The sequence below is a fragment of the Chiloscyllium punctatum genome, chromosome 4 (genome assembly GCF_047496795.1).
Source record: "Chiloscyllium punctatum isolate Juve2018m chromosome 4, sChiPun1.3, whole genome shotgun sequence".
In the NCBI taxonomy this organism is placed as follows: Eukaryota; Metazoa; Chordata; class Chondrichthyes; order Orectolobiformes; family Hemiscylliidae; genus Chiloscyllium; species Chiloscyllium punctatum.
Window position 1 is genome coordinate 76,729,184 of NC_092742.1, and position 26,881 is coordinate 76,756,064.

The 26,881-nt window shown below is 40.1% G+C and overlaps 1 protein-coding gene across 1 annotated transcript in view; it reads right to left on the reverse strand.

The window, feature by feature from the left end:
• The window catches only part of aven (apoptosis, caspase activation inhibitor), an 87,566-nt gene that overhangs the window by 12,073 nt on the left and 48,612 nt on the right, over positions 1–26,881 (reverse strand). Inside the window, exon 3 of the mRNA XM_072569080.1 lies at positions 1,505–1,575. Within this exon, the coding sequence (XP_072425181.1) occupies positions 1,505–1,575 (71 nt within the window). The remainder of the gene's footprint in view (positions 1–1,504; positions 1,576–26,881) is intronic.

Consider the following 26,881-nt stretch of genomic DNA (forward strand, 5'->3'; position numbering starts at 1 on the left):
GTGCTGGGTCCACTGTTTTTCGTCATTTATAAAAATGATTTGGATGTTGATATAGGAGTTATTGTTAGTTAGTCTGCAGATGACACGAAAATAGGTGGTTTAGTGGACAGTGAAGAAGATTATCTCAGAGTACAACGAGATAACTTGCTCAGATAGGCCTAGGAGTGGCAGATGGAGTTTAATTTAGGTAAATGAGAGGTGTTGCATTTTGGTAAAGCAAACCAGGGCAGGACTTATACAGTTAATGGGGAATGTTGCTGAACAAAGAGACCGAGAGGTGCAGCTGCATAGTTCCTTGAAAGTGGAGTCACAGGTAGACAGAATGGTGAACAGTGCATTTGGCACACTTGTCTTCATTGGTCTGAACAATGAGTATAGGAGTTGTGATGCCATATGCATTATATAGGACATTGGTGATGCCACTTTTAGAATATTATGTACAATTCTGGTCATCCTTCTATAGGAAGGATGTTGCTAAACTTAACTTAAATAGAAAATATTTACAAGGATGCTGCCGGGACTGGAGGGCTTGAACTTTAGGGAGAATAGGTTGGGGCTATTTTCCCTAGCGTGTTGGAGACTGAGGGGTGACCTTATTGAGGTTTATAAAATCATGAGAGGCACAGATAGGGTAAATAGCCAATGTCTTTTTCCTTGGTTGGGTGAATCCGAAACGAGAGGGCATAGGTTTAATTGAGAGGGGAAAAATTTGAAAAGGACCTGAGGGGTAACTTTCTCATGTACAAAATGGTGCGTGTATGGAACAAGCTGCCAGAGGACATGGTGGAGAGGCTGGTACAATTACAACACATAAAAGGCATCGGGACGGGTATATGAACAGGAATAGTTTGTAGGGAAATGGGCCAAATGCTGGCAAAATGGACTAAGTCAGGACTGGATGGCTGGTCTGTGCAGAGAGGTTGGTCCAAAGGGTCTATGCTATTCTATGCGACTCTATGACTCTATAAGTAAATTTCAATTGTCCACAATTTGAACAGTTGAGCTACTGGAGTACCATAAACACTCATCTACACCAATATTTCTACACTACAGCATGTGCAGATCAAACCCATATTGTTTTGTGCCACAACATTAAGTCAAATTTACAGAAGTTAGTTACATACTATACTGGGAAAAGTGAGAAAAATCACTTTTGCATTTCTATCTTTTTGTTTGGTAACAACTCAACAGATTTATATTTTCAAATTTCTGTTTTGCAATTTGATTTTGCCAAATTAGAAGACTAGTTCATAATTTTAATCTGGAAAATATCCCAGTAAGGCCTAACTGTGACTTGAGTCAAGGCAAGTAGAGCGATAATAAATATCACATTCTATGAAAATTGTCTGCATTTGTATAAGACAAATGGACATTGACAGGAAACGGTATTCAGGATATTTCTAAATTGCAGCGCACTTGCAAAATTTGTCTATGATGTCACAATGTCTAGAAGGCTAAAGATCTACACCATAACAATTCAACTGGACAAATTGCAAAAACCTACCTGTTTACTGGAAGTCCCCTCTACTTCCCACTCTTTTTCCTCAGCAAAGCGAAACTGTGCAAATGAATCACCTGGTTTGAAACACAAAATTAAATTTATTTGCATTGAAGTCGGACAAATGTATAGCTACCTTTTCATTTGTAAAAACGTTATTACGATAATGGCAAAGTAGTTATTTCCACATTGTGCAAAATTATCACATTGTTGCTTATGAGAACTTGTTAGGCAGAATGTTTCCTTCATACAATTACTACATTTCAGAAATAACTTAGTGGATATAAGTACTTTGAGATATTCTGAGGTTGTGTAAGGCACTATAGAAATTCAAGTCTTTGACTTTAAACAAGTTTGTCCAACTATTTTTGCTTTTCAGCATAAGAGTAACAGAATTACTGATCTCACATAACACTATGAGAAATTAAAAAAAAAGGTTATATTGCCATAGTCCCAGAGCACCATAAGACAGCTTTCTTATTAGAGAGTGCTGGTTTAACCTGAGGGTCACCATGTCACAGGTAAGGGAGAGGTTAAGAAGGAAAAGCATTCATGTTAATCTCAGCCAGTGCGGGGAATTGAATGCACACTGTTGTTGTAACTTTGCATTACAAACCAGCTGCCTATGTAACTGAGTTAACTGACTACAATAATGTACAAACAATACAAATTGTAAGTTTACAGTGGAAGAAAATGTTTTTATTTAGCCCAGACAGAATGCCAATGTTCCCAAGATGAGGTTCAAAATGCAGAAATATAACAAAAAAAACTCTGCATGTTGTCCAGCACTTTTCACATCCTTAAGATGTGCCGAAGTGCTTCTCAGCTGATGATGTTCTCTTGAAATGTAATCACTGTTCTAAGTTTATAGAGAAGTCACAGAGCCAAGATATCCATACTTAGGTCCAATGAATGATTACAAAAGTCAATCAAGTGCAGTTGAATGAGGGGTAAATGTTAGCCAGGATATTGGGAAAACACCCATTTTGATTAGCATGATAGAACCTTTCATATCCACTTAAGAGGGCAGGCAGGATCCTGGTTTATCATTCCTCTCCAAAAGACATCAAACTGCTGATAGTGCAGAATTCTCAATATTGAACTGAAATATCAGCCTAGATTTATGTGTTCTAGTCTGTTGTTTGAATTTGGCTGGAACCCATGATCGAAATTACTGATAATAATGTTGAGTTCACTTTCAGCTATATATGTGTCCTCAGCTTAAAAAATTAAGATGATCATATTAATTATTCCTTTCATTGGTCTGTGTGCTCTGCCAAAATATGAACAGTATTAAATTACCATGTAGAATGAATCATCATTAAACTCATTATTAAATGGCAGGGTACCAGTTTAAATCTGTGTTTGCCAAGTGAGTTTATTAGAATTAAACTTTTTTTTTGTTGTGCCATTTATTATTTCCATATGCTAGATGGTAATGTTTAAACATGCATCAAAGTTTGAGATATTAACAACACAAACAGAATCAACATGAGCTTATGAAATAGCAGAAAGTATTAACACTACTTAAGAGTCTAAGTTTCACTGAAACCACATCAAAGGTGAAATGCGAACTGAATGTTGTGGTTCTGTTCGCGAGCTGGGAATTTGTCTTGCAAACGTTTCGTCCCCTGTCTAGGTGACATCCTCAGTGCTTGGGAGCCTCCTGTGAAGCGCTTCTGTGCTGTTTCCTCCGGCATTTATAGTGGCCTGTCTCTGCCGCTTCCGGTTGTCAGTTCGAGCTGTCCACTGTAGTGGCCGGTATATTGGGTCCAGGTCGATATGTTTGTTGATAGAGTCTGTGGATGAGTGCCATGCCTCTAGGAATTCCCTGGCTTGCCCTATAATGGTAGTGTTGTCCCAGTCGAATTCATGTTGCTTGTCATCTGTGTGTGTGGCTACTAAGGATAGCTGGTCGTGTCGTTTCGTGGCTAGTTAGTGTTCGTGTATATGGATCGTTAACTGTCTTCCTGTTTGTCCGATGTAGTGTTTCCTGCAGTCCTTGCATGGGATTTTGTACACTACATTAGTTTTGCTCATGTTGGGTATCGGGTCCTTCGTTCTGGTGAGTTGTTGTCTGAGCGTGGCTGTTGGTTTGTGTGCTGTTATGAGTCCTAGTGGTCGCAGTAGTCTGGCTGTCAGTTCAGAAATGCTCCTGATGTATGGTAGTGTGGCTAGTCCTTTGGGTTGTGGCATGTCCTCGTTCCGTTGTCTCTCCCTTAGGCATCTGTTGATGAAATTGCGAGGGTATCCGTTTTTGGGGAATACTTTGTATAGGTGTTCCTCTTCCTCTTTTTGTAGTTCTGGTGTGCTGCAGTGTGTTGTGGCCCTTTTGAATAGTGTCCTGATGCAACTTCGTTTGTGTGTGTTGGGGTGGTTGCTTTCATAGTTTAGGACTTGGTCTGTGTGTGTGGCTTTCCTGTAAACCTTTGTGATGAATTCTCCGTTCGGTGTTCTCTGTACCATCACGTCTAGGAATGGGAGTTGGTTGTCCTTTTCTTCCTCTCTAGTGAATCGGATTCCTGAGTGTGGCGTTGATGATCTGGTGTGTGTTCTCTATTTCTGTGTTTTTAATTATTACAAAGGTGTCATCCACGTATCTGACCCAGAGTTTGGGTTGAGGAATACACAAAAAAACGGACAGATAACCAGGTCTGACCTACAAAGAATGAAACCTGAAAGCAACAACCCCCCCAGATTCTATGGACTACCCAAAGTGCACAAACCAGACATCCCACTCAGACCCATAGTATCACTACCAGGGACACCATCACACAAACTGGCCAAAGAACTACAGCAGAAACTGAAACACCTGATCAGTGGATCCAGACACTCTATACAATCAACACAGGAATTCTTGGACATCATCAGAAATATACACATAGACAAGGAAGAAACTATGGTCTCATTCGATGTAACGGCACTATTCACCTCCATCGACAAAACACTAGCCAAAGAAACAATAGCCATCCTGCTGGACAGACATAACAGACAACAGGACATTGAACCTATCAACAAAGAAGGCATACTTAAACTACTGGACCTGTGCCTCACAACACACTGCACATTCAACAACCAGATATACGAACAAATCAACGGAACACCCATGGGCTCACCGATCTCTGGACTCATAGCAGAAGCAGTAATGCAAAGGTTAGAACAAACAGTCTTACCACAACTTCAACCCAAACTCTGGGTCAGATACGTGGATGACACCTTTGTAATAATTAAAAACACAGAAATAGAGAACACACACCAGATCATCAACGCCACACTCACAGGAATCCGATTCACTAGAGAGGAAGAAAAGGACAACCAACTCCCATTCCTAGACGTGATGGTACAGAGAACACCGAACGGAGAATTCACCACAAAGGTTTACAGGAAAGCCACACACACAGACCAAGTCCTAAACTATGAAAACAACCACCCCAACACACAAACGAAGTTGCATCAGGACACTATTCAAAAGGGCCACAACACACTGCAGCACACCAGAACTACAAAAAGAGGAAGAGGAACACCTATACAAAGTATTCCCCAAAAACGGATACCCTCGCAATTTCATCAACAGATGCCTAAGGGAGAGACAACGGAACAAGGACATGCCACAACCCAAAGGACTAGCCACACTACCATACATCAGGAGCATTTCTGAACTGACAGCCAGACTACTGCGACCACTAGGACTCATAACAGCACACAAACCAACAGCCACGCTCAGATAACAACTCACCAGAACAAAGGACCCGATACCCAACATGAGCAAAACTAATGTAGTGTACAAAATCCCATGCAAGGACTGCAGGAAACACTACATCGGACAAACAGGAAGACAGTTAACGATCCGTATACACGAACACCAACTAGCCACGAAACGACACGACCAGCTATCCTTAGTAGCCACACACACAGATGACAAGCAACATGAATTCGACTGGGACAACACTACCATTATAGGGCAAGCCAAACAGAGAACAGCCAGGGAATTCCTAGAGGCATGGCACTCATCCACAGACTCTATCAACAAACACATCGACCTGGACCCAATATACCGGCCACTACAGTGGACAGCTCGAACTGACAACCGGAAGCGGCAGAGACAGGCCACTATAAATGCCGGAGGAAACAGCACAGAAGCACTTCACAGGAGGCTCCCAAGCACTGAGGATGTCACCTAGACAGGGGACGAAATGTTTGCAAGACAAATACCCAGCTCGGCGAACAGAACCACAACAATGAGCACCCGAGCTACAAATCTTCTACCAAACTTTGAATGCGAACTGAATGTATATTTAAAAGTGATTAATAGTCATTCTTCTCATCTGCATCGATGTAATTCCTTTGGAGGGACGAACAAGAGATAGGGCGGCACAGTGGCTCAGTGGTTAGCACTGCTGCCTCACAGAGCCAGGGACCAGCCTTGGGCAACCGTCGAGTGGAGTTTGCACATTCTCCCCTTGTGTGTGTGTGTGTTTCCTCCAGGTGCTCTGGTTTCCTTCCACAATCCAACGATGTGCAGGTCAGATGAACTGGCCATGCTAAATTGCCGATAGTGTTCAGGGATGTGTAGGCTGGGTGGATTTGTCGGGGTGGATAATAGGGTAGGGGTGGGTTACTCTTCAAAGGGTTGTATGGGCTTGTTGGGCCGAAGAGCCTGTTTTTGCACTGTCGGGATTCTATGAAAAAAACAGCAAGCATCCTGATATACAATTTAAATGATTTCTGTTCTCCAAGTTCTTGCTATTGAGTATAGGTTATTTGCAGAATGTTTCAACCAGACATCCTGTTTTCACTGCAGAGTTTTCTTCTGGCACTGTCTTAAGTGATTCTCAGAGTCTGTGTCTGTGCACCAGCTTTTGGCATTTACAATGCTAAGTACAGTTCTTTATCTCAGAAGCAGCTTTGCGGGTTGGTGATAAGCTGGTTCCACCACTATAATGCCAGGGCAAGGAAGGCAGATTTAGCAGTTTAAATACCAGAAGCTGGCTTGCAAATACCACTATCCAAGAATCTAAACAACACCAATATATAAAAAAATACAAACTGATTTTTAACAGTGGACAATGTGCAAACACGTAAGTCAATATTGCCAGTCTGTTTTCTTTCACAAAGGTCAAGTTGCTCTATTATGCTGATAGCTCAGGTCATAGAATCACAAATGATGTGGCACTTAAATTTCTAAGCCAGCTAGGCATCATACAGATCGTTTTGCTAGAACACACATTTCGTTATTTCAAATCACTATAACATGCTGCAACTATACAAAATGCTGGTGCGGCCACACTTGGAATATTGTGTACAGTTCTGGTTGCCCCATTACTGAAAGAATGTGGAAGCATTGGAAAAGGTGCAGAGGAGATTTACCAGGTTGTTGCCTGGTCTGGAGGGAAGGTCTTATGAGGAAAGGCGGAGAGACTTGGGTCTTTTCTCATTGGGAAGAAGAAGGTTAAGGGGGGATTTGATAGAGACATACAAGATGATCAGAGGATTAGATAGGGTAAACAGAGAAAGACTTTTTCCTCAGATGATGACGTCAGCTTGTACGAGAGGGCATAACTACAAATTGAGGGGTGATAGATTTAAGACAGATGTCAGAGGCAGGTTCTTTATGCAGAGAGTGGTAAGGGTGTGGAATGCCCTACCTGCTAAGGTAGTCAACTCAGCCACATTAGGGAGATTTAAACCATCCTTAGATAAGCGCATGGTTGATTTTGGGATAGCATAGGGGAATGAGCTGAGAATAGTTCATAGGTCACCGTAACATAGAGGGCCGAAGGGCCTGTTCTGCGCTGTATTGTTCTATGTTCTATGTTCTAACACGAATTGGGGGCACTGTTTCTACAGTGCAAACTTTTAGACCATAAGACCATAAAATATAGGAGTGGGAATAAGGCCATTCGGCCCATCGAGTCCACTCCGCCATTTAATCATGGCTGATGAGCATTCCAACTCCACTTACCCTCACTCTCCCCATAGCCCTTAATTCCTTGCAAGATCAAGAATTTGTCAATCTCTGCCTTGAAGACATTTAACGCATCGGCCTCCACTGCGCTCCATGGCAATGAATTCTACAGGCACACCACTCTCTGGCTGAAGAAATGTCTCCTCATTTCCATTCTAAATTGACCCCTCTAATTCTAAGGCTGTGCCCACGGGTCCTAGTCTCTCCATCATAAAGATTCATAAAAATTCATAAAGCCAAAGGACAAAGAGATCTGGGAGTGCCCATCCAGGATTCTCTAGAGGTTAACTTGCAGGTTGAGTCCATGGTTAGGAAAGCAAATGTAATGTTGTCATTTATCTCAAGAGGATTGGAATATAAAAGCAGCGATGTGCTTCTGAGACTTTATCAAGCTCTAGTTAGGGCCCATTTAGAATACTGTGTCCAATTTTGGGCCCCAAACCTCAGGAAGGACATACTGGCACTGGAGTATGTCCAACGGAGATTCACACGGATGATCCCTGGAATGGTAGGTCTAACATTCAATGAATGGCTCAGGATTGTATTCATTAGAGTTTAGAAAGTTGAGGGGAGATCTAATAGAAACTTACAAGTTTGGTTTAGAAAGGGTGAATGCTAGGAAGTTGTTTCCAAAGTGCAAGACCTCACATTTGCTCACATTGAATTTCATCAGCCATTTCCTGGACCACTCTCCTAAACTGTCTAAATCTTTCTGCAACCTCCCCACCTCCTCAGTACTATCTGTCTGTCCACCTAACTTTGCATCATTGGCAAACTTCGCCAGAATGCTCCTAGTCCCTTCATCCAGATCATTAATATATAAGGTGACCAGCTGCAGCCCCAACACTAAACCCTGAGGGACACCACTTATCACCAGCTGCCATTCCGAAAAAGAACCTTTATCCAACTCTCTGCCTCCTGTCAGACAGCCAATCCTCAATCCATGCCAGTAGTTCACCTCGAACTCGTATGGGCCTTTATCTTATTCAGTAGCCTCCCGTGAGGCACCTTATCAAAGGTCTTTTGGAAATCCAAACAGATAACATCCACTGGGTTTCCCTGGTCTAGCCTACTTGTTACCTCCTCAAATAATTCTAACAGGTTTGTGAGGCACAACCTCCCCTTACTAAATCCATGCTGACTTGTTCTAATCTGACCCTGCACTTCCAAGCATTTAAAAATCTCATCCTCAACAAAGGATTCTAGAATTTTACCAACAATCGAGGTTAGACTAATCGACCTATAATTTTCCATCTTTTGTCCTGATTCTTTCTTGAACAAGGAGGTTACAAAATCTATGTTCTATGTTCTAACACGAATTGGGGGCACTGTTTCTACATTGCAAACTTTTAGACCATAAGACCATAAAATATAGGAGTGGGAATAAGGCCATTCGGCCCATCGAGTCCACTCCGCCATTTAATCATGGCTGATGAGCATTCCAACTCCACTTACCCTCACTCTCCCCATAGCCCTTAATTCCTTGCGAGATCAAGAATTTGTCAATCTCTGCCTTGAAGACATTTAACGCATCGGCCTCCACTGCGCTCCATGGCAATGAATTCTACAGGCACACCACTCTCTGGCTGAAGAAATGTCTCCTCATTTCCATTCTAAATTGACATAGATTTTCCAATCATCTGGGACTTTCCCTTGACTTTAGAGACTTTTGAAAGACCACAACCAATGTCTCCGCTATTTCCTCAGGCACCTCCCTCAGAACTCTAGAATGTAGCCCATCGGGGCCAGGAGATTTATCAATTTTTAGACTTTTTAGCTCTTCTAGCACTTTCTCTTTTGTAATGGCTATCATACTCAACTCTGCCCCCAACTCTCCTTAATTGTTAGTATATTACTCATGCCTTCCACTGTGAAGACTGACTCAAAGCACTTATTAAGTTCTTCAGCCATTTCCTTATCTCCTAGCACTAGCCTTCCTGCATCAATTTGGAGTGGCCTAATGTCTACTTTTTCCTCTCATTTGTTTCTTATGTATTGAAAGAAACTTTTACTATCATTTCTAATATTACTGACTAGCCTACCTTCATATTTGATCCCCTCCTTCCAGATTTCTCTCTTGGTTGTCTTCTGTTTGTTTTTGTAGTCTTCCCAATCTTCTGATTTCCCACTTCTCTTGTCCACTTTATAGGCTCTCTCTTTTTCTTTGATACATTTCCTGACCTCCTTTGTCTAATGGCTGTCTAATCCCCCCCTCCGGATAATCGTTCTTTTCTTTAGGACAAACCTCTTTACTGTGTCCTCAATTACACCTAGAAACTCCTGCCATTGTTGCTCTACTGTCTTCCCCACTAGGGACTCTGCTTCCAGTCGTTCCTCTCTCATGCCCCTGTAATTACCATTATTTAACTATAACACCATTACATCTGCTTTTGCCTTCTGTCTTTCAAACTGCAGACTGAACTCTACCATATTATGATCGCTGACTCCTAAGTGTTCCCTGACTTTAAGATCTTTTATAAAGTCTGGCTCATTACATAGCACTAAGTCCAGAATAGCCTAGTCACAAGCTGCTCCAAAAAGCCATCCTGTACGCATTCCATGAATTCCCTTTCTTTGGATCCATCGGCAACATTATTCACCCAGTCCACCTGCATACTGAAGTCCCCCATGATCACTGTGACCTTGTCTTTCTGACATGCCCAGATTAGAGTGATGCTGGAAAAGCACAGCAGTTCAGGCAGAATCTGAGGAACAGGAAAACCAATGCCTCGGGCAAAAGCCCTTCATCAGGAATAGAGGCAGAGTGCCTGCAGGGTGGAGAGATAAAGTGGCCTCCCATCTCCTATACTTACTAACCATACCTCCCTATGTTCACATCCAAATAATTTATATAAATGACAAAAGCAGTGGGCCCAGTTCAGATACACCGCTGGTCACATCTTTTGTGTTCAGACAAATAAAGAGCACAGTCATGTTAGCCCATAGTACATTTTCTTTAAATGTATTCATGCAAAGTATGTGGTGGTTGTTGGCAAGGCCAGCATTTGATACCCACCTGCAATTCAACTAACTATACAACTCTGGGTCTGAAGTCACATGAAAGGGAAGTCACAGACAAGGGAATAAGATGTCCATCCTTAAAGGTCTTTAACAATCTTGATGGGCAAATTGATGATAACTACAAATTTCACTATGGCTAGCTTTCAATTCCAGATATAATAATTTAAATGCCACCAGCTGCTATGCTGGATTTGAACCCATACCCTAACAACATCAGTCAGGGCCTCTGGATTATGAGTGCTATTAAACTATCACACCACCATTTCTACTGTAATACTCACTACCCAGGCCCAGACATGCAATTTGCTACTTCAGTGAGACTGAGTTAATAACTGGTCGTGCCTTGCAATCAGCACATCTAATTGTAAGCAAGCTTCTCGTTAAAACTGGAATCATAACACAACATGATTCAATATAAACAACAGACTATTTGACAAAAAATTAGAATTTTCCTTAAAGTTCTGGGAACTGATATTGAAGAATCTTTTGGTGAAAACAAATGTGCTTGAAATCAACTTTCATGGTACATTTAATGAAAACAACAGATGTATAATCTAAAATATGCAAATGATTGGAAAATTACTTTAATATCATAAAACTGACATAGATATAAGTGAGCTGAAAAATGTGTTGCTGGAAAAGCACAGCAGGTCAGGCAGCATCCAAGGAGCAGGAGAAGATTCCTGAAGAAGGGCTTATGCCCGAAACGTCGATTCTCCTGCTCCTTGGATGCTGCCTGACCTGCTGCGCTTTTCCAGCAACACATTTTTTAGCTCTGATCTCCAGCATCTGCAGTCCTCACTTTCTCATAGATATAAGTGACCACTTTATCCATCTAGAATAAACAATTCTGAACTCACCATATCATCTAACTGTTTCTCAAATTATTTACAATTCTGTTCCTTTATCTGGGGCTCTTCCATATTGATCACTGTATCTGGATTTCTTCCTGATCAACCTGAAGATTTTTTTTAACAGTTTAACCTATATTACTTGTTTGAACATCCAAGAACAAAGCAAGCACTATTCTTGTATAACGTCATCTAGTTAGATCTCTTATAACTCATATTTCCTTTTGGAGAGATGGTGGCAGAGTGACAATATCATTGGGCTGATAATTCACAGGCTGAGTCTAATGTTCTGATGACATAGGTTCAAATCTCTCAATGACAACTGGTGGAATGTAAATTCAATTAATAAAATCTGGAATCAAGAGCTGGTCTCAGAAATGGTGACCATTAAATGACCAGCAATTGTCATTAACAACCCAGCTGATTCACCAATGCCATCGAAGGAAGGAAATCTCTTATCATAACCTGTCTGACCTACACGTGACTCCAGATCACAACAATGTAAGTATCCTCTAAATTGACCAAGAAGTTCAGTTCAAGGGGCAACAAAGGATGGGTAACAAGTGCTGGTTTGCCAGCGATGCCCATATCTCAAGAAAGTATAAATGAATGTTCCCTCTCACTCACCTCTTTCTAAGGCTAAAGAGTTCCAGTTTCTTGGCTTCTACTTATCTAAATTCTCTGGCCCGAGCAATCAGTCAGGGATAATTTATTCTGCACTGCGCCATTGCTTACCTGTTTCCTTTATGTCTTTCTGTCGAAAACTGAGAAAGTAAGTGAGACTGCATTGTTACTGTAGTCAGCACTGATCTTTCAACTTACTTTCAATTGATCTAACTGTGCTATTTACTTTGATTATTTCTGTCCTGATGAACTGATGTGTCAAGTACCCAATCTATGGTCATACATAGCTTTCTGTTGCACTTTTATCGACTTATGCACAATCCTTTGTGCCTGATACAATTCCAACTCAAAGAGTTTTCTTCCTCATTCCCATTAATTCTAGGTTTGCAAAGGCTCATAGATGCCATACTTGGTCAAATCCTGCTTTGATGTCAAGGGCAATCCCACTCATCTGACTTAGCCCGTGTTGAGCTCTTTTCTGCACACTTGGACCAAGGCTATAAATAAGGACAGGATTCGAATGGGCCTGGTGAAACCCTGACTGAGCATAGTATCACAGAATCCCTACAGTGTGGAAACATGCCCTCCGAAGAGTAACCCACCCAGACCCACTCTACATTTACTCCTGACAAATGCACCTAACCTACACATCCCTGAACACTATGAGCAATTTAGCATGGCCACTTCATCTAAACTGGACATCTTTGGACTGTGTAAGGAAACCCACGCAGACACAGGAAGAATGTGCAAACTCCACACAGACAGTTGCCCGAGGCTTGAATTGAACCCGGGGTCCCTGGCGCTGTAACGCAGCAGTGCTAACCAATGAGCCACCGTGCCACCTACAAGTATGGTCAGTCCTTTGCAAGTTTTGCTTGATAGCATTATATACAACCCCTCCTAACTCTTTGCTGATGACCAGGAGAAACTGATTGGGCAGTTATTACTGGTGGAATGTGTCCACTAAATCTTAGTAGACTATCAGGCTGGAGATGATATGATGACCAGTCCAAGCAAATTGGGAGGCAAAATTCCAAGTAATCAAGAAAAGTTGACTACAATGGGTTTCATACCAAAAGATTTTGTAAAAGCATGCAATTCAGATGCACATTCTGAAATGAAGATGAACTGTATCAGTTAGTACTGTCCTCTATTAATTATTAGTTCCAGATTTAGTATCACGGGTTACAGCAAAAATCAACATTATTTTATTTGACCTGACCCATTTAAAAGGCTCTTGAGCACATCCAAACAGTTCACATATTCCAAAGATGATGTGGAACAAGCAATACTTCTTAACATTAAACTTTAAATGGAGCAAGGACAGATTTACAGCAATGCTGAAACACACTGTCATTGTACTAATTATTTATGCACTACTCCATACTGAGAGATGCCAAGGACATTCACAGAAGAATGATATGCTCAAGAAACACAATGCCTGTCATTGACAGCTGGCTGTCTGCTGTGCAGTGTACCCATCCACAGAGTGGAGTAAATCAGTTGCACTACAGGCTTTTTTCTTCCTGCATGCTACGTTTTTAGTAACCATGTTACCATTGTACAAAGAATGAAAGCTTTAGTTTTTCTTCAAACGAATAATCACAGCAATTGAATGCAGTTGAAAAAAATCCAAGGACAAATGTTCGTGTACAAAATTTCCATCCATCTAAATTCTCTTTTAACATATGGTAACCACACGCAATAATTTATCATAGCAAGAAATGTTCTTCGACCCATATTGTACAGAAAGGTCAAACATTTTTTATAATTTTATTAAGCATACAGGAACATTTCATCATTTTTGTTGGACGATTCTGCAGGTATCTATGTATTTAAAATATCTATTTAAAAATAATCTATTATGATGTGACTAACAAGAAAACACAAGAGGAATGATCTCATTTAAAGAAGTAAGGGTTCAACCGGCCTCATTTTTTAATTAAGCAAAACTGCTTTCATGAGGCATTTCATGTCACATTTCCTGTTATGATTGCTCAGCTTCAGAGTTTAAAAAAATACATCAGCACTTGCACTGCATAGCGCAAAAAGATTTAATAACATTCCTGATTTTACTGAGTAATGCTTTCTTATTATGTTAAAAATGTTTTAACCTGTAGAGCAATGGGACATCTCCAATCAGCAGTATATCCCCCTTATTATTTAAGGATTGACGAGAAAAAGGCTAGAGGATTGGTGAAGAAATTGGTGAATATAAAGCTAAATGTGACAAAGTAAAGAAAGGAAAGACTGAATTAAGTGAAAGAACATAGGAACAGGAGTAGGCCATCCAACTCCTTGAGCCTGTTATGCCATTCAATGAGATCATGGTTGATTCAAGGCTCAATGCCATACATCTGCCTTTGGCCCATATCTCTTAATATGTTAGGTTAACAAAGAGAAAACAGGTAGAGTCACAGAGATATACAGCACGGAAACAGATCCTTTGGTCCAACTCATCCATGCCGACCATATATCATAAATATTGGCCCATTTCCGACCGAACCCTTCCTATTCATATAGCCATCCAGATGCCTTTTAAATGTTGCAATTATACCAGCCTCCACCACTTCCTCGGACAGCTCATTCCACACACGCACCATCCTCTGCGTGAAAAAGTTGCCCCTTAGGTGCCTTTTGAATCTTTCCCTTCTCACCTTAAACCTATGCCCTCTAGTTTTGCACTCCCCCAACCCAAAGAAAAGACCTTGTCTATTTATCCTATCCATGTCCCGCATGATTTAAAAATTTAAAAGGTCGCCCGGCAGCCTCCGACACTTCAGGGAAAACAGCCCCAGCCTATTTAGCCTCGCTGCAAAGTTCAAATTCTCCAACCCTGGCAACATTCTTGTCAATCTTTTCTGAACCCTTTCAAGTTTCACAACACCCTTCCTACAGGAGGGGACCAGAATTACATGCAATACTCCAAAAGTGGCCGAACCAATGACCTGGACAGCCACAATATGACCTCCCAACTCCAACACTCAATGCACTGACCAATAAAGGCAAGCATACCAAATGCCTTCTTCACTATCCTATCTACCTGTGAGTCTACTTTCGAGGAACTATGAACCTGCACTCCAAGGTGTCTTTGCTCAGCAACACTATCCAGGCCCTTACCATTTAGTGTATAAGTGTTGTCCTGATTTGCCTTTCCAAAATGCAGTACCTCGCATTTATTAAAACTAAACCCTGTCTGCCACTCCTCAGCTCATTGGCCCAGCTGATCAAGGTCAAGAAGTAACCCTCTTCGCTGTCCACTGCGCCTCCAAATTTGGTGGCATTTGCAAACTTACTAACCATTCCTCTGATAGAAAAGAAAATAACAATTCTATAATGTTATATTTAAAATGTTAATAATCTCAAAAAATAATTTACTAGAGGAATGAAACTACAAAATGTGTTTTTTCCCCCTGTGTTGGACAGATTAATTGGAATTGCAGAAGTATAAATCACGTCAAAAAAGGGTTTTTACCACATTAAGTGGGAGCTTATTTTTCTGCACTGTTTAAATGGTAATGAAAATACAAATGAAGCAACTTCATGAAACACAGCGTGATGTTAAGGGTTTTTACAAGGTTAGTGGTGAAGTAGCAGAAATTGCTAGCTCAGTGTGATTAGATTAGATTCCCTACAGTATGGAAAACACACCCTTTGGCCCAACAAGCCCACACTGACCCTCCAGAAGCTAACCCACCCAGAACCATTCCCCCACCCTATATTTACCACTAACTAACACACCTAACACTATGGGCAATTTAGCATGGCCAATTCACCTGACCTGCACATCTTTGGATTGTGGGAGGAAACTGGAGCACCCGGAAGAAACCCACACAGATACGGGGAGAATGTGCAAACTCCACACAGACAGTCACCCAAGGCAGGAATCGAACCCGGGTCCCTGGCGCTGTGAGGCTGCAGTGCTAACCACAGAGCCAGCCCCATGTGTAGGTGTGTAGGTTATCTTTTTCTTGTCACAAGCTGCAGAACAATTGATCTATGTGGAAGAAGATTAATTTCTGCTCATTGACTGATAAATGCTTTGTCACACTTAGCCTGGAGTTTCTACTTCACAGTGATGCCAATGTTTTGTCCTTGATGGTGTCAAGCTTCTTGCATGTTGGTGAAAGTGCATTGATCCAGGCGAATGCAGAGTATGCCATCACACTACTGCTTTGTACATTGTAGAGAAGGCTTTGGGGAGTCAGGAGGTCACTTATTCACTGCAGTATTTCTAGTCTCTGACCTGCTCTTGTAATCACTGTATTTATTTGGTGAATCCAGTTGAGTTTCTGACTGATGGTAACCCTCAGGATGTCGATAGTAAAGGATTCAGTAATGGTAATACCATTAAATGCCAAGGGAAGGTAATTAGATTTTCTCTTATTGGAGATGGTCATTGCCAGGCATTTTGCTGGTGCGATTGTTACTTACCACTCGTCAGCTCAAGCTTGGAAACTGTCCAGATCTTGTTGCATTTGAACATCCCCACTTCTGACCTTATGATGGAAGGTGGATCATTGATGAAGCAGCTGAAGATGGTAGGGCCGAGGACACTACGCTAAGGAACTTCTGCAGAGATATCCTGGCGCTGACTGACCTCCAACAACCACAATCATCTTGCTATGTGCCTGGTAAGTCTCTAAGCCAGTGGAGAGTTTGCCCTGGGACCCATTGATTCCAGTTTTGCCAGGGCTCCTTGATTCCACCCTCGGGCAACTCTCTGTGTAGAATTTGCATGTTCTCTCTAGGTCTGCGTGGTTTTCCTCTGGGTTTCCTGGCCCATGCTAAATTGTCCTTAATGTCCAGGGATGTACAGACTAAGTGGATTAGCCATGGGAAAGGCAGGGGTACAGGGATGGGTGGGTCTGGGAGGAACTCTCTTCAGAGGGTTCGTGCCGATTCAATAGGCCGATGGCCTGCTTCCACACTCTAGGGAATCTATGATTTTTATGCTTGAGCAGCAGACGTTTTAATGTTATGGAAATCACTTTGTTTTTAAACTCACATAAAGACAGTGCCATTATTTTAAAAGATATATTAACATAACTAACAGGAATTTCTCTTGGAACAAATGACTGCCAACAGATAGTTCTAACAACCCTAAATAGATTTTTCAGTTTATAATGCTGGAAGAAATGGCAGCTTACCAGACAAAGCCATGACTATTACAGACATGGTTCACAGTTAAGATCTTCAGCAATGACGTGCATTCAGTCATGTCAAAGATATTTTTAACTAGCTGTTCATTTCAATGGTATTCTGTGAAAAAGGGTGAAAGAATTAAAGCAGTGACCATCCAAATTCAGTTTCAATTTATAGTGGGATGAGCTATGCAAGTGAACTTTAGGTCTGCAGTAGCCTGCTAGCTGTTACTATTGATAGATGTTCATCACTATGCCTTAGCAGTCTCCCTACTACAGGTTTAGCATTGACACGTGATATCTTGTACAAACAGAGAAGGTAGAGTCAATAGATGTGAAACTGGAAAAGCATAGCAGGACGGACAGCATCCAAAAAGCATAAAAATCAATGTTTTGGGCCAAAACCCTTCATCAGGTCCCAAAATGTTGACTTTCCTGCTCCTCAGATGCTGTTCTGACCTGCTGTGCATTACCAGCTTCGCATCTGCTGACTCTGGCTTCCAGCATCTGCAGTCCTTACTGTCTCCAAACAGAGAAGGCAGCAGGATATGGTCCTCCTCAAAGAAGTAGGTCACTGAACTCCAGTGCCACACCTTCTGTGTACAATATGTTCATGTTCACTACCTACCTTGTTTTAGATCCTTCCAAGATGTAGGCTAAATCTCCTAAATGCGGTCTGTATCATTCAGCCTCAATATATTTGGAACTACCATTAACTATTAGAAAGGAAAGGAACACAGTGAATAACTTAGGAAAATCATACCATCACATCTCTGCAAATATCTTAAGCTTCGAGAAGACTGAAGGAATAAAAATTAGGAACATTTTGGACATACAAACTCATTCAATTTTGATAGAAAATCAAGCACCACATGAAAGCTTTGGATGGAAATTGAGCTTCTCCCAAAAATACAAGCAACATCACCAGGAAACTAATCTCTTACTTTTAAATATTCACCTTCTGTCATTGAGCACAGAAGAGGTCCTTTGGCCCGTTACATTTGCACTGACCTACATACACTGATCCCACTTTCCAGCATTTGGTCCATATACTTGAATGTTATGATATTTTGAGTGTTTATCCACGTACCGTCTAAAGATTGGGTGGTTTACTATCTCCAATGCCCTGCTAGGCAGTGCATTCCAGATTCCCAACCCCTTGTGGGTGAAAAAGATTTTCCTTAAATCCCCCCAAAACCTCCAGCCCTTAATCTTAAAATGACACCCCTTTGTTATTGACCCTTTAGCCAAGAGGAACAGTTGCTTTCTACTCACCCTGTCCATATCCCTCATAATCTTATACACATCAACCAAGCATCCCCTCAGCCTTCGCTACTCTAAAGAAAACAATCCAAGCCTACCTAGCCTCTCTTCATAAAATGCTCCAACACAGGGAACATCCTGGTGAATCTCCTCTGCACCACTTCTGGTGCTATCACATCCTTCCATGTAGTGTGACAATTAGTACTCCAGGTGCAGCCTAACCAAAGTTTCATACAACGCCACCATAACCTCTCTGCTCTTATAATTTATGCCTAAACTGATGAAGGCGAGTGTTCTATATGCCTTCATAACCATCTTATTAACTTGTCCTGCCATCTTAAGGGATCTACGGAAAATGTATATCTGGCTATAAATTTGCTTACGTTATAGAAAGAGAACGAGAGAACATAGGTTCAGATTAGCAAAACTTAAAAGTGATGTCAATAAATTCTTCCTTACATGAAAAGTGATCATTGAATGGGATAAGCTTCCAGTTGAGTATCAGAGATTTCTGAGGAAGTGGCCAAAGTGGCCATGAGGATGATCTGCATTTATCTTGTGCTTCACAAACTCAAGGAGTGACAACGTCACTGTGCAAAAAGTGTCATACGATTCAAACAAAAAAATGTCACATGAAGGCAGGAAAGCGGGGTTGAGAATTATCAGATTAGCCATGGTTTCACGGAATGTCAAAGCAGATTCGAAACTCGATGGATTGTATAGCTTACTTCTGCTTTATCTGCAAATAATGGACAAAAATAATTTTTCTTCCAAACGGCTAACAGTTTTGTCCAGATTTTCATGCAAAGCTTCTGTGTAGTTTCCTTTAAACATGTACGTCAAAACAAACATTTTTTCTGCTGATGTTAGTTGTCCAACTAATTATCAACCATGGCTTAATTGGCAGCACTCTCACCTCATAAAATAAAATTTTATGAATTGCATCCCTTTCAGGAGTGTTCAGAGACTGATGTTCCTCTGGGTGCTACATTATTGGAGGTGCCACCTTTTAGTTAAGATATTAAAGAGAAACTCCGTCTTCCTTCCTATAGAACATAAAACATTACAGCACAGTACAGGCCCTCGATATTGTGCCGACTTGTGGAACCAATCTGAAGGCTAGCTAACCTACACTATTCCATTCTTATCCATATGTCTATCCAATGCTCATTTAAATGCCCTTAAAGTTGGCGAATCTACTACACTGCAGGCAGTGCGTTCCACGTCCTGACTACTCTGAGTAAAGAAATTACCTCTGACATCTGTCCTGTATCTATTACCCCTCAATTTAAAGCTATGTCCCCTCGTGCTAGCCATCACCATTCAAGGAAAAAGGCTCTCACTGTTCAACCCATCTAACTCTTTGATTATCTTACAAGTCTCAATTAGATAAATTAGATGTCTGAATGTCTCATCTAGATGGATGCAAGATTCCAGCATAAAAAAAATGACATATTATCACATAGCTACTACTAGGACTTTGATATTTGCAATAGTTGCCAAATTTCCTACTTTACAAAAATTATTACAATTCAACAATATCCTAATTGGCTGTAAATTGAGGTCTTGGGATCTCATGCAGTCCTGAAAGGCACTATATAAATGCAAGTCTTGCTTTTCTTTGCAACTGACCAGGTACTGCTTGACAGACATGGAAATTCAGAGATGTCAACCATAATAACTAAGTAGCATGCATTCAAATCAAGCATTTATTATCTATTTTGAACAGGGATGTTGTATCTCTTCCAAATGTTATATATTTGAACTGACAGTGAACTTCTTTAAAATAAGACTACAGGCTATATCTCTGTGCAATAAGACAGACTCTGACTGAGTGATGCCACCACAAGTCCACACAGAATGCCTAAGAATCTCTTTTAACTTCGTTTGAGAAGTAACCCTGAAGTAGGATTCATTGAGCTCTATAACAATCTCAGACATCAGCAAAGTAAAAAGTTACTGCACCTGACATAAATTCTTTGTAAAAATACCAGTACCGTTCTACCCCACTAGCACAATACAGCTCTGTTTAATGTAAAATATAAGAAGAATGCTGGTGATTTATACATTATAATTTGTGTGAGGCAAATTTGTCATTGGTTTAAATCAATGATTGTCAACAGTAGTAAAAATGGACTGATCAAGTGATAATGGAGATAAATGTGGGCATGTAACCGAAGCTATTTGCAGGAACTGTATAAGTAAAGTGGCGTTTAAATATTTGTTGGGAAACATGTGCGTTTTGGCTGTTGCAAGTGTCAGCAGGTGGAAAGACATAAACAAGAATTTGAGATTTTAAATATTTTGCATATCCATTATATTGTGTAGTCTCTTCTATAAATCTGACCTCAAAGTTGAATAGCTTCTATTTCCTAAAACCACCTTTATTATTGCACTATCACTGCCCAGCACTAGCACAGTGTACATCCAATGCACACCTCAGGTTTTGGTTCAGCATCATAGAATCATATAGTACAGAAGAAGCCCTTCACCTCATCGAGCCTGCACTGACATACCATGGTCCTACCTTCCAGCACTTAGCCCAACATCTTGAAAATGATAACATTTGATGTATCCTGCCCATTGTTATCAAATAGTTAGCAATGCAGTATAGACATTTTAAATACAAAAACAATCCTTAATACCAGACCAACTTACAGTACTTTGAATGGTGAACATCAAAATATAAACAAGAAATGCTGGAGATACATCTGGATAGGCAGCCTTTATAGAGAGAGAGAGAGAGAGAGATCTGGATTTATATATCATGTTACACAATGACCAGACAGCCAAAAAAGCTTTACAGTCAGTGAAGTACTGTTTTAAAGTATAATCATTGTTATTGTACAAGAAAATGTGGCAGCCAATTTGTACACATCGAGCTCACATAAGCAGCAATGTGATAACATCTAGATACATTGTCTGATTGAGACAAAAGTTCTGGCTAGTACATCAAGGATAACTTCTCTGCTCTTTTTCAAAGTTATAGCCAAATAATTTGTTTTTACATCCACCTGAGAAAGCAAGTGGGATCCTGATTTAACATCTCAGCCAAATCTTAGCACTTTTGAAAGTTCAGCGCTCTATCAGTACAACACTGGGATGTCAGTTTTGATTTTTGTGCAAGTTATTGGATAGAGTCACTAGAGATCATTGATCTCAAATATTAACTCTGTTTTTCTTGCCACAGATGTCACATGATTCAGAATGTTGACAGCATTTTCTGCTTTTTTTATGAATAACAGGCTTGCATGCACACAAGTTATCAGTGAAACAGTCCACAGGTTTACCCTGAAGCACTTTAATAAATTCCATTGTACAAATGCTCACAAACATTACTTTTAAACATCCACATAATGGACCCAACTTAACAGTTTCTCTGAAAGGATGAACTTGAAATATTCAGTTACCAAATGATGCAGGGACATAACATTTGGAATTAATAACTGTTAAAGTTGTGATGTACATCAATCTGAAAAACAGTACAGCAAATGCTTTTAATCGAGAGCTATGCCATTTGTTACCTGTCTCAGCATTACATAAATATTTTGAATCACATCAGTAATGATGCAATTATTACAACAAAAGTCAAACATGGGAAATTTCACCTTTTCAAAAATGTTTATATGCATTTAAGACAAATAACTTTGAACAAGAATTATAAAGAGTATACTTTGGCTCAGAACAGTACAAAGCTCACTCAATTCACAGTCACTAACTCACTTTTAAGCAGCAAATTCCCATTGAGTTACATAGATTACATAAATTTCAGATTCGTCAATTGGTCAAGAGAAAGAAAAAGACTGAGTTAATGATGGAGTAGGCTGATCTGCTTTTATAATCTGTCCCACCTTTGCAAATACACTTATTGGGAAGCCTGGTTCCAAAATGTTAGCGTGTGGATTTCACTAAACACTTTTACAAGGCAGATTTCATTTCTTGGTTTCTAAATGGATATCAATGTATTTTGAAGCAGCTTCCTTCAATAAACCACAAGTTGGTAAGATTTTGGTGTTACAAAAGTTAGCAACTTCATTTTACATTTAATTTTATAATTTAGAAATTTAAATCATCAAACCCTTATATTTTTATATTTTATTATTCGGCATTCATGGTGAACAGCTTTATTTGGATTGAAAAGATGGCAGATAAATTAAATAATTATGCTGCTACTAAGTTGGGATTTAAAGACTTTACAGTGCAATAAGGAAGGAATGAGGATAGTAAAGATTTTGAAGGTTGACATTTAGGTAAAAAGAATGAAATTCTCTTCCATAAAAGGCTGTGGATTAATTGAAATATGGATGTGTATTTGGGAAGAAATACTGTGCAGGGATATGGGGAAAAGGCAGAAAATTGGCACAAGATAATACATCTGGCATAAGCATGATCGGCCGAATAGTCTCCTTCTGAGCCATAACAATTCTTGACTCAGTAGGAAATGTATGGATAGATTGTGAAATGTTGCAATGACTCATTTGATAGTTTATAGAAAACAGAAATCATCATTACCATAATTTACTTTGCAACTAATCAATTTTAAGCAGTATGCTCAGTTGTTCTCATTTCCATTATTTATATAAAGGCAATCTAAGAGAATTTAGACTGCTGAAAGTGACATAATGTGTGAAATTTAATGCCCCCCACCCCCCCCACATGGTGGCATTTCATCAAGTGGGAGTGTGTCAGAGAAGAACACTATCACCTTCCCATCATGGAATAAGTCACAAGCCTTCTGAACCTGCTGTCAATTGATGATCTTTAAGAGAGTGATTAATAGCTACTTAATTGCCTCATCCTCACTAATATTCAACCCAGTACTGTGTAGAACAGTTGTCACATGGGAAGTTTGCAAAATAAATCCTGCTGTGTTTGCTTGTTGGTTCCCAGGGTGGATGCACATGTATCTCCTTCATTCAAAAATACTCAGCACTTGATGGAGAGACCAGCATTGGGAACGGGAGTCAACTAAAAGCCAACCTTTGCTCTTGCTGCCAAGCACCTTCTCTCTCCATTCATTCATGTCCTGAGGTGTGGCGACCCTGAGACACCTCTCTGGATTCATTATGTGCAGCTATTACCTCTCCTAGTACTGTCTATAATAGACAGCTATCAGCCTCTGATTGGGCAACAGTGGACACGTGTCTGTTTGCAAGGAGGGAATGGGATTTCTAGCCCAGGGTCTTCACTCTGGGAAAGACCTGCGTTGGATAGTCAAGCACTGGGGGAGAGGTGGGAGATACTCAGTACCAATGGGTTTTCCACAAACGAAGTACACAGGCTTTAGCAGCTTTCCAGCTAGCAGGCAAGAACATTAAATGCTACCCAATTATGTAATTCCTATTTCTGGATGCAAGAATTCTCTCAGCTAAATGCGAGCTTAGAATCCCTGTTTTCAATGTGCAGATTTTGTTGTCTTGCTTATTACACAGGTTAATCAATACAATCACAACACTGATAATGCAAAGGCCACAACTATATTGTTACAGCGTGAGATTTTAACAGAAACCAGTTCATCCTTTAAACATGACATAAGACAAATAGTTTCAGTCATTATTATTTGCTACTCAACAAAATGAACATAAGCATTTCTAGATAAGAACTAGATTTCAGTCTCTGCTTCTTAAAGAAATAAAAATTATTACCCTAAATGCCATAAATACCTTAATAACTAATTATGTTGATCAGCAAATGCCATATGTCAAAATTGCAATACTAAGCACAATTTTAATTCAGTATTGTTCATTGCAATGATCATTTGATGTGAATTGTAAATTAGATTTTGTTACTATAAACATGCAGTGCTCTTTGCAAATGCAACCATTTCCTAATGCAATTGTTGAAATGAAAATGAATGAGTGGCTACACACCATTGATATATTTATAATATTTTGAAAAAGCATTAATTATATGATGCACCTATCAAACAAGACATGGCTGGAAATCCCATTGCCTCCTTGCAAACAGAGGGGCAAACAAACCATTGAGACATTTTCAATACAGTCACGCTGAGAGTGGAACAGCATCGCAATTTTATTTTCTTCCTTTGCTTTGTTGCAGTTCAAATTTACCAAATGCAACACAACCTGAAAGCTAGATATAACTCATGAAGTACACAGTGCTAGCCACTGGAACAGAGAGGTCTGAGGACTATTATAATTTGCCTCGGGTCTCATTCAATGAGTAAAAAACCCTGATGCAGCTCATCTGCCAGATCCTTTATGAATGTTGGTCCTTATGGAAGCCGAATTTGATGGGGTAGAGAGTTACAGTGAGGGGGGGGGGTGCAGGCATAGGTCAGTAACAGGCCAGTTCTTTGATGGAATACCTGATGAACACCTGCTACTTTTGGCGACACAAAAAAAGACTTTGGACGTGCAGGAGACTTTTTTAAATAGTATACGGTGGTAGGGTTGGAAATGTCAACTTAAGCTTGCGCATCACAAGTTTTGACTCAGTAAACAAATTCTGGGTCGAGGTTTGCAAATAGTACTGAAGTCATTCAGAGTAATATTTCTATATTCTGGCTGAAAAATAGCCATCCAGCCTAATCCCACTTCGTCCATAGCCCTGGAGATTAAATCACTTGGAGTGTATCTCTAAGTCCTTTTGATGTGATGAAGCTTACTCTCTCTATCACTCTTTCAGGCAGTGGGTTTCAACCTTAACTCCCCTCTAATTACCTTAAATCAATGCCCCTCCTAATGACTTTCCTCTCTGGTGATGGAAATATATCCTCCTGATTGGATGTTCATAATTTTATACACCTCAATTAAATCTCCTTTCAAACCTCCATTTTCCAAATAAAACAACTCCATCCCATCCGATCTATCCTCAAAGTATCCCCTTATAATCTTCTTTCTGCCCTCTTCAAGTATAACTACATCCTTCCTATGACGTAGTGACCAAAGCAGTATGCATGTACTCTAGCTGTTGTCTAACCAGTGTTTTCTACAGTACTGACATGCCCTCCCTATTGTGGCAGTCAGGTCACAAATGGTTGCTAAGTACCTTGTGAGTTTTTATGATGGAAGGCTATTTGGCCTTTAACTATTTATGATATAGAAGTAGATTGCCTGATCACATCTACCCGCATGCCCATCTCATTCATACAACTTGTATCTAGCCATATCTTTCTGATACTGGCAAGTTGCACACAGTGCAGGAATACAATGCACTAGCTATTAAAATCAGAACAACAGATTGAAATCAGAATTCATTACTTTTTAACATATTCAAGTTAATGTGCCTACATCACCATGGGAGGTTTACTATTTGCCACTGCAAGCGCCCTAAAAATGCTGAATATCCAAATAGTGGAACCCTCTTCTTAATAATAGTGTGGATGCATTTACTCCCTTCTCCACCCACCCTCACCTCCTAATGCAACAGACTACACACAATTAGGAAGCTTCCCAAGGGCAATCAGAGATAGTTAATGAATGCTGACCGAGCCAGTAATGTTATATCCCATGAATGAATAAAAAAAACATGATGTTCTGACATGCCAATGTTTTTGTGAATTTAACTTGCTCCTGCATTTGTCTTCCTCCAGCCTTATAAATTAAAATTTTGCTGAACTTGACTTATCAAAGCTCACTTTATAAAATAACTTGAAAGCAAATAAGATTTTAATAGGATCTTAATACTGAGTCATAAAATAACAATTTCACAACCCACCTTTAGTTTCTAAACTCACCTTTGTCAAGTGGTTTCATTGACAATTTAGTTTACATATAAAGAAATAATAAGATTCAAATTGCAGTCCACAAGGATAGATTGTAGTACATTGAATTTTAAGAACAGTCCGTATTTGACAACAAAAATACAAAGAAGGTGTTTTGCTACCTTTAGGTCAGGATTTTGCACTGTTGCCAAGACCACACAGATACAATCCCTCGACATCTGCAGCATACTAGCTACAGGCTCCAACATTGCTCAAACACAATCCATGCCAAAAGCAGGAGGCAAAAATATCTCTTGTTGCAACAAGCAAATTACCCACATGCTTAACTTCACCATGCTGCGGCACAAGATCTGGGGCTGCCCCGCAGGTTCATATTCTTGAGAAACGTACCATCTGCGTCCATACATGGCACCATATCCAAGGGAATGTTCCTTACTATAAATGTTACATGACTGATTTCTGATTATGTCCCAAAGTTGTACTTTTCTCTTTGAAAATAAATCAGATCTTTGTATTTTGTTTTTTTTCATAAAAAATCAGAGTCACTAGCATTTGTTGCTTCTAACTATTATCTTTTAGGGGCATAAGGACTGTGTCAGTGTTCCACCATGAGTACAGTATCTCTATTATGGATGAAAGTAAATCCTCTCCAGCATTTTACAACAGAACAGATTTCAATCACAAGTTTTCAGAATGCGAACAGATTGTAGAAACAGGAGTGCTCTCTTTAGGTTAGAGACGGATAATAGCAAATTAGATAGAACTAATGAAATCATGAATGTTTTTATTAAGGTAAATAGAGGTACTGTTTCAAGCAGCAGAAGGATT